Source organism: Ruditapes philippinarum, unplaced genomic scaffold, assembly GCF_026571515.1.
Source record: "Ruditapes philippinarum isolate M1 unplaced genomic scaffold, ASM2657151v2 ctg10209_1_1_1_1, whole genome shotgun sequence".
NCBI classification, from domain to species: Eukaryota; Metazoa; Mollusca; class Bivalvia; order Venerida; family Veneridae; genus Ruditapes; species Ruditapes philippinarum.
Window position 1 is genome coordinate 5,989 of NW_026854360.1, and position 14,686 is coordinate 20,674.

The 14,686-nt window shown below is 33.7% G+C and overlaps 2 protein-coding genes across 2 annotated transcripts; one reads left to right on the plus strand and one right to left on the minus strand.

Annotated features, from left to right (window-relative positions):
• Positions 1 to 711: 711 nt before the first annotated feature.
• LOC132739936 (cysteinyl leukotriene receptor 1-like) lies at positions 712 to 3,584 on the plus strand. Its single transcript, XM_060727778.1, has one exon. It carries the CDS (start codon positions 1,058 to 1,060, stop codon positions 2,330 to 2,332), a length of 1,275 nt encoding a protein of 424 aa, XP_060583761.1. The 5' UTR covers positions 712 to 1,057; the 3' UTR covers positions 2,333 to 3,584.
• LOC132739937 (multiple epidermal growth factor-like domains protein 10) lies at positions 3,460 to 14,316 on the minus strand. The gene is made up of 10 exons (XM_060727779.1): positions 13,362 to 14,316; positions 8,097 to 8,303; positions 7,405 to 7,617; positions 6,808 to 7,092; positions 6,374 to 6,508; positions 5,959 to 6,096; positions 5,386 to 5,517; positions 5,060 to 5,197; positions 4,748 to 4,885; positions 3,460 to 3,479 (listed from the first exon to the last, which is right to left on the minus strand). The coding sequence occupies exons 1-10, from the start codon at positions 13,426 to 13,428 to the stop codon at positions 3,460 to 3,462; spliced, it is 1,473 nt and encodes a 490-aa protein (XP_060583762.1). The 5' UTR covers positions 13,429 to 14,316.
• Positions 14,317 to 14,686: the final 370 nt, after the last annotated feature.

The window sequence follows — 14,686 nt, forward strand, 5'->3', positions numbered from 1 at the left end:
GCAATTATTAATGTGAGGGGAATAAGCAGTTGTGTCGGAAAAGGGGATGCGTAGATGAACTTACTTGTTTAAAGGTAATGCATACCCAATACTTGTAAGAAGTTATCTTTAATTTTGAGTTTTAAAATATTTCTTTAAAAAATAGTATGCTGTCATTATATGATAATATAAGAATATATTATAAGTATAGCGTGATTTAAAACTATGTTGTTTTTCTAAGTTTTGCCAACTGTGTTTACTTTATTTCTTATTTTCAGTTTACCAGACTTACCAGACCAACAAGAACAAAAAACATTGTACAATGATTGCAACATGTCCGTACAAATCACAATACCTATATCTGCATAAATGCATCTAGAAAATACGAAACAAGTTAATGTTGTGAAGAAAATTCGGATCAAAAAGAATTAGAAAAACTCTGGAAACTGTATACTGACTGAATCTGTATTAAATATTGGATGGTATTTCTACTGCATATGGCAATCCTGAGCTATTCACGCTTTTAACAGTTCTAAGCTCTTGAATTAATATTTTATCTAAAGAACATATAAAAGTGAAGAAATGTTTACATTATCCGCTTTAACCCAAATTTCACGTGGAAAGCTGATTTTTAACGTAGTAGATTGGAGCATGCATAAGAAGGAAAATTTATTACTCCTCTACTAGAGAAGTACTTCACTTTGCCGAAGATACAATCGTATATCTTGATATCAATATTCATTACTTAATGTTTACATGTGTCCAACAACTAAATTAAGTTGTAAATAATTAATTGTGTTGATCTCTATAAATCTATGACATCCAATTTTATAAAATGGGAATGGTATATAATCTGTAGAGATCAGTATTAATGACGTTGGTGTCAAGTGGACCATATCGCCATTATTTACAAATAGGCCCCGGTAAACTCTTAAATCGCTATCAGATTGTTTGCTTCATTAGAACAAGACTAAAGAAATGAAACTACCACTCATTTATTTTTATGAGTGAGTAATGAAGGTACGCAGATGAACATTTGAAATATAAAAAGGGAAAAGTTACCAAAACGGAAATAAATATGGATAATATTACCAACATAATAAACACTACAGCTTCAATTATGAATGGAACAACTGAGCGTGGACCGACACCACTACCAGCGACCCCTCCACCACTTGGTTACTATGGAGATACGAGGGTGATGATGTGGAAGATAGTTCCACCTATTATCATGCTCTGGGGGACCATCGGGAACATTTTGACAATAATAGTACTTTTCCGACAGAAGAGCAAACTGTCGTCGACGGCACTTTACCTGGTAGCTTTAGCTATCTCAGACACGATGGTTCTATTCACCGGGCCTTTGAGACACTGGCTGAAGGAGACATGGGATTACAATATCAGGTTTAAATCTGAGGCAGGTTGTAAGTTACAGCTCTACTTTACATATGCTGCCTTACATTGCTCGTCATGGTTACTTGTTGCCGTGACTACAGAACGTGCAGTTAGCGTCGTGTACCCTCACAAAGTAAGACTTGTGAGCACCAAGAAGACAGCAACAATTGTTATAGCTTTAATAGTTATAATAACATATGGAATAAACATCGTCATCCCTGTAATAAATGGACATGATACTTATATGAAACTTCAGAAGTGTGCGCCGACTACGAAAGAGTATTTAGAATTCCGTGATGACATCTACCACTGGATTGACTTTTGTCTTACTTTTGCATTACCATTTATATTTTTACTGGTCGGGAATATATCAATTATAGTATGTTTACAAAGGTCGAGAGCAAAGCAGAAAACAATGACATCCGCACATGGACGAGGCGGAAGTTCGACCACACGTGACACAAGGTCTGTGTCAGTACTTATGATTGCCCTTTGTGTGATTTTCTTCCTAACAATGACTCCAGTAAGTATATTCACAACAATCTACTATCCTAACAAGTATGACATTATAAATGAATTATTTAAAACGGATCCTTACCAAGCATGGGATGACTACCAGTTTCTCCTGTTTCAACATTCTGTCGTTAATCTTGTTAGTTACACGAATGCGGCGTTCAATTTCATTCTATACGTTTTCAGTGGTAGCAAATTTCGTAAGGAGCTAAAATCTCTTTTCATGTGTTCGGCTAGTACAACAACCGGCGCTTTTAGCCAGAACACGGTCAAATCATCCAAAACCGTATCTACATCAGTTAGTGCGACACGACAGTCAAAGTATCAGTATGGGAAGGATGAAAATGGTACACAATCAAATGGCACTAACAATATTCAAATGGAAGCCACCAATAATGATTTCTCTGATTCTGCTACTACAGGGGAGAAAGATCCCATAGAATAAACTTTGCTGGCAAGATAATAGAAATCCAACAGGTAAAAATACGACAATTATTTACAAAAATATCAACACCAAAATAACTTTGTCTGATGAATGTTGATAAAGTTGTGTGATTCAATAAAAGTAAAGGACAGTGAAAAATGTATTGGAACATAATATTTAGATTCACCTTAGACCTAGTAATCATATTACTTGAGCAAAAGCTTTAATATACAGAATGGAACCCTGCATTCATTGAATACTTTTTTTATTTAACAATTTCACCATGGACAATACAAGCTTCAATTGCTAAAATCTGGAAAAGTGGTGATCCATCGGAAGCAATGATAACAACTGTATTAAATAAAAACTTCAGACTCTGTTTGATTTAGTCTGTTCCTTAGATAATGTAATTGAACATTATCTCTTACGCCCCCTAGCACCTGCTTAAGCCGGTATTCTTCAATCTTCAGCACTAATGTGCTGGAACCAATGATCCCGTCGGACCAGAAAAAATATAACAATTTGCAATGTAACAAATGCATTATTATTGCAAAATCATTTATAAAGCGTTGTTTTGTGTATTATATTTTGTTTTTTTAAAGATGTTTGTTTATTTTTATCATCTTTTTCTAAATTTCTAAATGGAGTAAATGAATTATTTGATGAAATATATTTTAAATTTCAATATATTTCAAATGTTTCATTCTAACAGAGAATATAGGAGCTACTTCTTTCGTAATCTATTCAGTATTTATTTTTTTTTTTTGATAAATGTAAATTGATGTCAATAATATCAACTACTGTACGATTGACGTGTACCTCAACACAGAAAATTGGCACATTTGCTTACATTGTAATTGTTTCTAATTAAAAGTTAAATATAAAGATATAAAACAACAATTAAAGTAATTGCCGGAGAGAACATCAAATAAACATGTTGTAATTTATTTTAATATTGTATTTGTTCAATAATTGTTGTCTTCAATTTATATCGTAAATATGTGTTCGTATGTAGGCCAAGAGGTTTAACTCTTTTACAGCAGAAGACTTTAATTGGAGGAATGTAATAAAAAAGAATTTACCAATTTATTCAAAATGACCGCTTATATAATCGTGGTTTGTAACTGAAAAAATCAATCAAACTTATTCTATTTTTCTGTACTTTGTACTGAAATAACATATTTGTACTGAAATAACAATTTTATTTCGTGATATTTTAAGATTTGATAAATATTACACTTTTTTGTAAGGTGCGCCTTCGAAGTTCAAATTGAACCATCACACGTCACCAGCAAGTTGTTGATATCATATGTAGTATGTTTTGGGTTGTCTCCCATTTATATAAAAATTCATTCAGTTTGTTACTTTCTACTTATTGATGTTATATTATTAAACTTCAAATTTGTTTTGTTTTGTTATTCAATATTTGTAATCTTGGTTAAATCTTTTCAATATGATTATGCAGAAGCAGTTTTTCAAACACTTTTAATTAGATTACATTTATTTGGCAGACTTTGTATTTTTGTAGATTTGAAACTTTAAAATGATTTAATTAGCATATGGTAGTAATTTTTACTTAGCTTCTGAAAGACATGTAAAGATTGCTATGCTTACGTCCCCATTTCCCCATTTAACATCATTGAAAATCAATTTAGTCGGTTTTTTTTATAAAGTTACCGGTATATAAGATTTAGCAAACACCCGTCTGTTTAATTGAATTAATTTAAACGAATCAAAGCATGGACGTCTGACGCCTCTCGAGGAGACTTCAACTTTTATAGATGTAAAATAATATTTTAACGTCATCAAATTTCAGACAGGATTAACAAAAGTATCTGATTAGTGTTGTTGTTGTTGTTGTTGTTATATTTACATACATGTATCGTTTGTGCATCGTGTAAATTCAGATGTGATAAAATTAAATGTTGAAAGAACTCAACAGTCTTTGTATTATTTATTTCATCTTCAGATACTCTTGTTTTATATTAATTACTCAAGAGGAAAAATAATATAAAGTACAGTACAAAATCTCAGTCAAATGGTTCCGCAATTTATGAAAGTGGCCCGGAATGTTAACTCAGTGTATGAGATTTTGTTTGTTATACATGCCAGATACCTCTCACTTACAGATATCATTTTCATTGATATATCAATGGGTAATTTAAAGATGATAAAGGAGCCCATTCAGCTGCTAAAGGGGACTCTTGAATTAAGTTTTGGCTGAAACGCTGTCTGTTATTGAAACTTGCTTGAGGTAGATATCTGTAAATACTATGAGCCTTCCCTTACCAACATGATCATCATTGATTAAAGTAAGACCGCTTCAGTTTGTTTGTTTTTTACGTTATTTGAGTATGGAGAATTAATATTTTAGAGATACGTTTTTGTCCAACGCTTTTCAGAAGTGACTGCTGATTACTTGAATAAAGGACTTACCTTGTTGGCATGTTTCGCCCTTCCATCCGTTTTGACAACCTGCTGGACAGTTCCCCGTCACATGATCGCATGTTACGTTGTCGTTGCATTTTCCACATGATTGCATGCAGTTCTCACCAAAAAGTCCCGGCGAACATTCTGTTAGTATATATATCACAAAGTATCAGAACATGTCAAATAAAAGCTGTGTTTTATACACCTCTTAAAACTATTATTGCCGATAAGAGATCTTGAGCATTATTCTAATTTGAATAAATGCAAGTTTATTAGCTAAACGTTTAAGAGTGTTACGTCTTAATATAATTAACTCACCCTTGTTACAACGTTCTCCAATAAAACCAACTGCACATCCCGCTGGACAGTTTCCGGTCACGTGATGACATGCGGCACCTTCTCGACAATTTGCACATTTAGATTCACAACTCGGCCCATAACTTCCCGGACTACAAACTAAAAGAAGATATATTATGAAATGTTTTACCATATAAATGACAATCTTGATAACAGTTGTGTGATTTTAAAGTAAATAATAACAAGCCATATAGTTTGCAAATGATTCGGAAATCTGAAGTTTCAGCCATGTTAGGAATTCATGTTAAGATTAAAATGCTAATGCATGTATAAGAATTATAACAAACCCTCTATGCATTTCGAACCAACCCATCCAGGTTTACATCCGAGAGAGCAAACTCCTGTCTGTGAATCACATGTCCCTATACAGTTACCACACGTATTCTGACAATCCTGACCGTACTTCCCAGCCTCGCAAGCTACAAAATGAAAATACCAATAACTCATGAAATCTTCAGTTCTAAAAACTGTACTTTGAGATAATGAAGTATTATTTATGCAGCTAGTCTTATTTATAGTTTGTAAATAGCCTGACATTTGTAACCAACAATATATAACACGTCAGTTAAAATCAGAAATGACCCATTTCTGTTATACAAAATCTAAATTGGCCATTTTTAACAGGAAAATTACCAAACCACAGTTGCTTGCAATAGCATGTTTAGCGGTTTCCATTTTTGTCATAAATCGTATGCTAAACGTTAATATAATTAAACATGTCCATCTATGTTTTGATATTCAGTGAAAAATTACATTACATCACATTACAAAATTTCAAGTTGTGAATGTTTTAAATGCCATCTTCAATGTCTGCCGCAAATAATGTAAAATTTACATAATCACAGATGAATTTTGCTTACCAGCGTCACATTTCTCTCCCGTCCAACCTGGTTTACACGTGTTGCACGTGCCGGTCACGCGGTCACACGATGAGAACGGGTCTGAACATTGTCCACACGTTTCATTGCAATTAACACCATAGTAACCATTTTCGCATTCTAAAATCATTAAAATATAAAGAAATATATGGAACATTAAAACAAAAAAACAACTGCAGAAAAAAGGAAACTGTCGATGAAATTGTCATACGACAAAGAAAAAAAATAACGTAATTATTATTCACTTATAAATATATTTATAAAGACCAGGGGAGGGTGTAAAAACTTGGGCCCAACCCCTTTGCTATTTGTTATTTCGATATCACTTTGTTTATCTGTATATATTAGCAATTAAATATGATTAAACTATAAACTTATATAGAAGTTATTGACATACTTGTATTACAGCTTAGACCCTTCCAGCCAGCTTGACAGTCCGCCGGGCAAGCACCAGTGTCTGTATTACAACCGAGTTTATCTTGACAATGACATCTGTTCTCACAAAGGTCGCCATATGTGCCGTTAGTGCATGCTGTAGAAAATCAAATATTATTCAAGAGGTTTAAATGCAATGTAATAACACCGGTTTCCTGAGAATAAGAAGTACATTCATCTTGAGAACATGTTACCATCGTAAACGAACATGTAACAAATGCAAAATGTGCAGGAAACAAGATATAACATTTCAGTAAAATAAGTTTTATTTAAAAATTAGGTATAACTTAATAACTTGATATACATTTTACTATGTTGTATTTGTTATTCATATCTAATGATATAATGATGTGGTCATTAAATGTCATAATTAACAAGCTGAAACACTAAACTTACAATACACCTGGACCTCACATAGTTCCAGGTTTGCCCAGCACGAGTACAGGGTTTGTGTTGGGCAATTTCGTATAGGAGTTTGTGTTGGCCGATCAATGTACAAGATGACAAAGCGCCCCTTTCGCTGTGTGCAAGCAAGGCTACCGTCTCGTAAAACGAGGTGCGGGGGTGGAAACACGAAATCACTCATTTGATCTATGTAACACAGACCCTCGTTCTTGGCCTCTTCAACGCTGTTAGATATATAAACACGTAAACCAGCCCGCCGTGACTGTGACATGGCATCTGAAAACAATAAAACCATCTGTTAAATCATCGTCTAAATCTTGCAGGCGATCAAAAATGACATACGTAAGCAATATCCATCATCAACCAAAAGCATTTTACTAATTCCAAGATAAATGTTCTTTCTGAACTTTTAATCCAAAGTCACTATTGCGTTTTACACTCGTGACAAATGATGAATATAAAAGAATATAAGGACAAGATGGCCCCTACAGTTGCATCTTTACCGACCCCACAAATAAAGTAAGTAAATAGAATAAGAATAAATATATTGACAAAACGGACGGCAAAAAAGAGGTAAAAGTAGCATACCGTCGGTGCGAAAGAAAACTTCTATAGTTTTAATGTTGTATGTGCTACCAAGATCAACATTCCACCAGGTTTTAAACACATCATCATTATTGTGTGCCCAAGCACAGGAACCGTATGTTCCGTCTTGATCAGGATTTCCGTCTACCGCACGTGACGAGTTCCAACCCATGTACGTGCCATGTTGATATGTCTTCTTGCCGAGAGCAACGTTTTCTGAAATCAAGATATTGAAAATGGTATATACAAGTGTAAGGTGCATTTTAAAAGAAAATAAGAAGTGGATTTTTAATTATTTCATTTTTTTTTCTTTTGCAAAAGGCAAAAGTATAATGCATGTGTATAAATTGTGAAGCATACACTCTGGACTTATTATATTGCACGCACAGATCGGTAATTAATTGGTTAGTGGTTTAGTGTCGCATCATTTAACTACGGGCATCGTGAGGAACGAAAGCACTTGTAGATAATAGAATCGTTTTGTAAGAAAATACATGTACATATTTAACTTAAAAATATTTTAGGCATTTTAGAGTATTAAATTTTACAGATAAGCAAACTGATCGAAGCATTGCTAGCATGAAAATACATGTACAAGTTTTCAACTAGTCACAGTTTTTCTGATAAACAAGAAAAATTAATAGATGTGCAAATTGTACATTTACATGACATATACAATGTAACTATTAACCTACCAGCTTGACAATAGGGAGCCCCTGACCAGCCTGCTGCGCATCCATCAGGACATTTCCCAGTTTCTGGATCACACTCTGTACCTACCAGGCAGTGGCAGCTAAACTCGCACTGCTCACCATATTTTCCCTGAGGACAAATGGCCGGGTTTAAAGCAAGATTTTCGGCAAGTGGGTCAATAAATCCGTCGACTGCAGGAAATGGTTGGGCTGGAAATAATAATAATTCTTTTAATTATAAACAAAGTACACACAAATACTCAATTATGCCGTGATTTATAAGGAATGTATCACATTTGAGCGTATTTAAGTACATTTGTGTTTTACTGTTTGATTGCCATTTTTAATTGTAGTTTTCTGTTGTCAACATAAGTTGGTCATCTACTTGTATGCACTAAGATGGTAGAGAAGACAAAACTTGCATTACAGAATTACCAGAAATTGTCTATTGCAACATTCCACAGAAACAAATGTGCATGTATTAAGCGTATATTACATATCCAGACAGTGAAATACCGGTATTACTGATAACGTTAATTGCTTTACTGTTACATTTATAATACATTTTTTTTTCCATATTTTCTGCTAAAATAGATAAGTAGTTTAACAAATTGAAAGGTATAAATTTCAAATTTTTAAGTAGGGAAAATAGTATATAAAAAGTAAACAAGATGAGTTCGTAAAATTCAAATGCTTCGCTTCGCATAAAAACAATGGGGGAAATATCCTCAATTTTGAAGATATGACCTCGACGATAGATAAGTTTCTGTTTCAAAGTCATATTTGAATGCAACGAAATATAGTTGTTCTTAACATTATGAGGATTTTAGTTTATCAAAGTGTTATAAAGAAGACTGAGGTTTTCAGCAGACAATCATACAATCAGTTGGGCAGACGAGACCAAACAAGACCTTCCCCTCCTCTCCTATCCATCCGCCATCCATCTGCCGATAGGGATGGTTTTCATATGATAGCTTGTCAGGAGTTCGTGTGACTACTGTCACTGAATTCGTCGGAAAACGTTTGTATATACTACAGAAACACTCGTCAAAAACGGTAAATTTTATCTTTAAAAAGTGAGGTATAGTTGCTTAATTAAACTTTTATGATTAAGCTTGCCTTACATCTTGAATTATGTGTCAACTACTGATTTATAGTCCATTTTTCATCGCCTCTTGTTAAAAAATCTGGTAGTTTTGAGTAAAATTTCAAAATTATTTGCTAATTCGCACATATTGTCCTGTGAGATATAGGGCATAAAATATTTGATATGAATACATGAGTGCATCTATGTCATTATCTACATACAAATGACATACGGTTGAATTAAAGGTAGATATCTAATGACGATAATTTCTAAATATCTTCCTCAACATTTGAGCCGCGTCACGACAAAACCAACGTAATGCGTTTGCGACCAGCATGGATCCAGACCAGCCTGCGCATTCGCGCAGTCCGATCAGGATCCATGCTGTTCGCTTACAAACCCTATAACAAGTAGAGAAACTGATAGCGGACAGCATTGATCATGATCAGACTGCGCGGATGTGCAGGCTGGTCTGGATCCATGCTGGTCGCAAACCCATTATGTTGGTTTTGTGATGTCATGGCTCATTTGTTTAGTAGAGAGTGAGAATGTAACAAAGTTATGTTGTTTTTTTTACTTTTGCAAAATTATTTCCTTGTTGTTTTTTTGTTGTTTCTTTTTTCTCAAAACGAACAGTACGTTTTACACTTAGCTCATTTTCTGAAGATCAAGCTCATGTTAAATTATGTTTAGTTTGGAGCATTCTAGTTCTGCACAGAGCCTGGAACCGTCAAGAACAGTTGTCCACTTTCCATGAATAATGTTCAACTTCTCGTGCAATCAATTTGCTCCAGTTTTTATTCATCATAATTACCCATTAACCTTATATGACGCATGCTGGGTACACACTAAAACTTCAGTAATGTATAACATACATTTTCAAAAGAAAATGTTTTCCTAAAGGTCAACCTTAACATTGTTTTATTCATAATATTGCCCGCTTTTTAAAACTTTTTTCTATAAAGATCAATTATTGAAACTTTTGATTGGCTCTAGACGTCTTTTCCATTAAAGAAACATATAGCTGAAATAAATTTGTTTTAGCTACAACAAAAAAGTATTAAACTCCATAGATAAAAAGATTGTTGTACTTAAACCCACATTTATGTATATGATTAGTTTGATAACCGAGTTTTACTTATTTAGTGAATATTTGTGTGAAAAAAAAAAGGATTAATGAACTGTGACGGAATTTAATTAAATGTAAAATGTATGTATTAGAGCATATTAGAAAGGACATAAACATTGTACAAAAAATGTACATCAAATTCGTTTGTTTGTAAAGTTACAAAATGCCGATTTTAGCACATGTTGGTAATATCTCGGCGGTTGCTTAACCTATCGGACTTTCCTGGATAACTAACCAGTAATTACTACTTTGTGTACAAGTGATCAACTGCTAATCCCACATAAATCCTGAATCAGCGATGAGAGACAAATGAGCCAGGATCTATGCTGTTCGCTATCAGTTTCTCTACTTGTAATAGAGTTGGTAAGCGAACAGCATGGATCCTGATCAGACTGCGCGGATGCGCAGACTGGTCTGGATCCATGCTGGTCGCAAACCCATTATGTTGGTTTTGTCGTGACGTGGCTCAAATGGCCTTTAGAATCTATGTTCGAGATTATTTGTCACTGAATAGTTTCTCCCTCTTCCCTTGGCTGTCACTAGAATCTATGTGAGGGTACACGGATCATTCAATAACTTATTAACTAATAATTGTATCCTTATGGTATTTTAAAACGCTTCTTTGCACTTGAATGGGACGTTCAATTATATATTTGAAGTAAATACATTAAGAAATAAAAAACAGTTACAGATAAAATATTTTACTGCTGAAATCTGTACGCGGACGAGGACCTGACAAAAGCTCTCCATATACTTCGTATGGTCGAGCTTTTCGGGGTAATAGTGATGTTAATAAACCCAAGAACTGAAATAACATCCAAGACGATTCAAAGGGTGTTATTTCAGTTCGAGGGTTGCCATGTCTGTTAATTTATGTAATTTTTCACCGCTATGAATTATTTGATTTTATCAAGGGAGAGAACTAGAACTTGTACGTGTTAGTCTATATAGATTACTCGCCCTTGGGAAATATTGCACGGGTTAGATAATGTAACATCACATTTGGCTCTCTATGGTCAAATGTTTACGTGAGTTATAATATTATAAGATGATTTATTTCAGGCTAGTTGCGTGTAATGTGACCGAGATACTATTCGAAATTCATGCAGTCATCTGCATATACACGACAGACAACAAAACTGTAATTCGTAGCTACATTAAAGGAGATAGCTCACTGTATTGGCACATCGGATAGCAGAATTCATTTAATTCTGACCAAGTGTTTGGGTTTGCGTTTGGTGGGTACCACATTTGCTCACTAAGGAGCAAAAGAAAAGCGCCTTAATTCCTAACTTGCTGATTGTGTGTATATGTTTGAGCTTCAAAGAAGGGCCGATACCAAACAGTGGTTGCGAAAAGATAAAAAAAAAAACGGCAATGTATTGACAGACGGACCATCAGTACTAAGAAGCTATTGAAAACGAGTTTATCAATTCTAATGGACCAGCCGGTCAAGTACCTTGTCCATCTGGTAACACAGTCACTTGACAGTTATAGTGAAAAAAGTGAAGACGCGTTTTACAATAAGCGCCAAAGCAAAGGATGATCTGCAGTCCATCTTATACTTTTTATTAAACGCGAGATTGTTTACTCTTTATTGGCGTCTGAACATGTTAATGTTGTAAACCATCAGCCATATCTTCTCAATTTCTTTCTGTTTCCCAGGCTTAAGAAAATACTGTCTGTTTAAAGATATACGTCCAGGAGTTCTCTTGGCAGCACAATTTATCAATTTATCAATGTCTGCGACATATTCCAAAGGATTTTTTCCAGCTTTTTGAAACTTGACAGAGAGATTACAAAAATGCATTTTGATACAGGGGAGAATATTTTAGAAAAACATTTTTATAAACGTAGCAATTTCAAAATTTGAACCCAGTGACAGATCACACCGAATGACTCTCGTAAAAGGTAAAATTCAGTCAATGGTTAGTAGCAGTATGCTATCATGGCACACAAAATATGAAAGTCATCCATAGTACTCGCTATAGGAGGCATTTTTTCTCTTAGTCTGAAGAATGTTAACTTAAAAGTAGGTTGTGTCGGACTTAATATAAATCAAATGGCGACGTGGCGGATGTAACTTGTGAGGTCATTTTCTTTTGGAGAAAAAAAATACAGTACTTTTTCAGAGAGTTGTATTTAAATATGTTAAATGTTATTAATCTAGAGTATAACATCCTCCTAATGTTTTGTTATTGTTTGTCAGTCGGTGGGATTACATTCCTTTGCGTGAATCATGACATATTTTATAGTATGAAAGTCGTCCATATTACTCGCTAAATGAGGCATTTTTATAACGTAGTTTTTTTTCGGGTTGTGGTAGGGGTTTCATTAAAGGTGTGTAGTGGAAACAAAGTGTAGGTTGTTTAATTAATTAAACTGATCCAAATACATCTACGTCAAATATATGTTTCGTTGTTTTAGCCGCGTTTGTAAGAATAAATAACGAAATACTACAGTAGAGCGCGCGATGGTCCAAGTCAAACATCGATCAAGGCGAGTGATATATGACCCACTCCGCCGACAACTAACCTCGTCTTTTAAAACACATACCTTTCGAACATGACCTAAATTCTTTCATGTTTACATGTTGTTTATTTAAAATATGTTCGTCATTATTACATAAGATGTAGAACTGTATACATTAGGCAAAGAAATAAAATAAACTAATGAAAAGAGACATGATAAAATAAGATTTTTGAACATTGAATACAACCAATGTGTGAAGTGAACTCCAAGTCGGCAAAACTATGAGCAAATGTTTAAAAGTTTTTATGGTTATACTTGAATGAAAGAGCGAGTGAATGAATGAGTGAGTGAATGAAAGAAAGAATGAATGAATGAGTACAATTGTTACGAAACCGTGTAGGTAGCAGTATTTCTAAAGGCGTTATAAATATGATTCAAACTTAATTTCAAAAGCAATTGAAGAATTAATCAGTTAACATTTACAACAGTTTTATTTTTACATCTTAAAATTATAACATTTACATGTCATTTTAGTTTTTCTTCCTCTCTCTTAATGATTATATATATCTTAAAGACTTACCTTGGACTATAAACGGCACAAAAATTAAGCCAACAATTATTACTGGCACATTAAATCCAGAGCACATTGTCTTAATACACAATTAGAAAAACAGAACAATTAATCCATTGGAAGAATAAATACCAGGAAAAACACTTATTATAAAGTAAAAAAACCAACACACTATAGTCACGTCAAGAATGTACTAAAAGTAATTATGTACAAATAAGCTAAACAGGTGAGGACTCATAACTTCTCCCTGCCTACTTCCTTATCTTAGGGCAATCGATGAGACATCTACTGACGTTTGTGAACATATATGTAATCGCTTCACTTCTTAAAAACAAAATCAATCAAACACTGACCGCTAATTAATTTAAAAATTTCAACTTTCTTTACGTAAAATATGCATGAATGTAGAAGACTTTAAAATAGTCATAAGAAAGTAACATAGAACACTATTGTAAAGTTATTAAAAACAAAAAAGCTACATCAACTTTGAAGACATACAAATAAACTTTTTTGACTGTAGCGTTGTTCTTTTTTAACAATCACTTAAATATATCACAGGTAAAAATGAGAGATGTAACAAAGAGTTGTAAATATCCGCGACCTTTTTAACATCTTCACAAAAACTGTAACAAGGTGAAAACAGCTCATAAAGTAGCAATATTAAGCGAACAAAACGGCGGGAATGACCGGTGCCGGAGGGGACAGGTTAATGCATGTTAAACATGTCAGTGTAGATATTAATAATACAAAAAGTACTGTCACTAACGCTAATTGTACGTAACAGTCAATTTTCATAGCTAAATCAGGTGTCAGTAAGATCGTGCATTTAATATAATTGAATAAATTTCACTAAAATGCGCCAGAGGCGGCCTGTGTTAGTAAATTTATGAAACTGAAGAAATAGATGATCGAAAAATGATAAAACAAGAGAACATGACAGTCGAAATTATTTCTTAAAGGGACTCCATTGAGGTTTTTGGACATGACAAGACTGGAAATATTTTTTCGAGATTTTTATATCTTTTGATGTAGGTCTATTCCAATAACTCTTGTTCAAATTTTCAAATCATTTGTTCACTCGTTTTTTTTCCAGAATCATCAGTTATATTGTGCTAAATGACCTTAGAATGAAAGACGTTTTTTAATGGTACTTAATATCAAGATTCAGAGTCTATTTCTATATTATCTTTTTTCCATTTAAGTGCTCATTTTAATACCTAGAATATGAACAATTTATTTTTATGTAGTCTGTTTATAACCGTCAGTATAATTTCATAATCTCCAATGTTCCTTTACAAAACTTGGGCAGTATTCAAACTTACCACTGTTAATAT

What these genes read in the sequence shown, in the direction of transcription:
- LOC132739936 (XM_060727778.1), top strand. Translation starts at nt 1,058, where the DNA reads ATGGATAATATTACCAACATAATAAACACTACAGCTTCAATTATGAAT.
- LOC132739937 (XM_060727779.1), bottom strand. Translation starts at nt 13,428, where the DNA reads ATGTGCTCTGGATTTAATGTGCCAGTAATAATTGTTGGCTTAATTTTT. An exon ending in ATGTGAGGTCCAGGTGTATT is followed by an intron (nt 6,509 to 6,807) that starts GTAAGTTTAGTG and finishes GATTTTCTACAG; the next exon opens with CATGCACTAACGGCACATAT. An exon ending in GGGCGAAACATGCCAACAAG is followed by an intron (nt 3,480 to 4,747) that starts GTAAGTCCTTTA and finishes ATGTTATTTCAG; the next exon opens with TACAAAGTACAGAAAAATAG.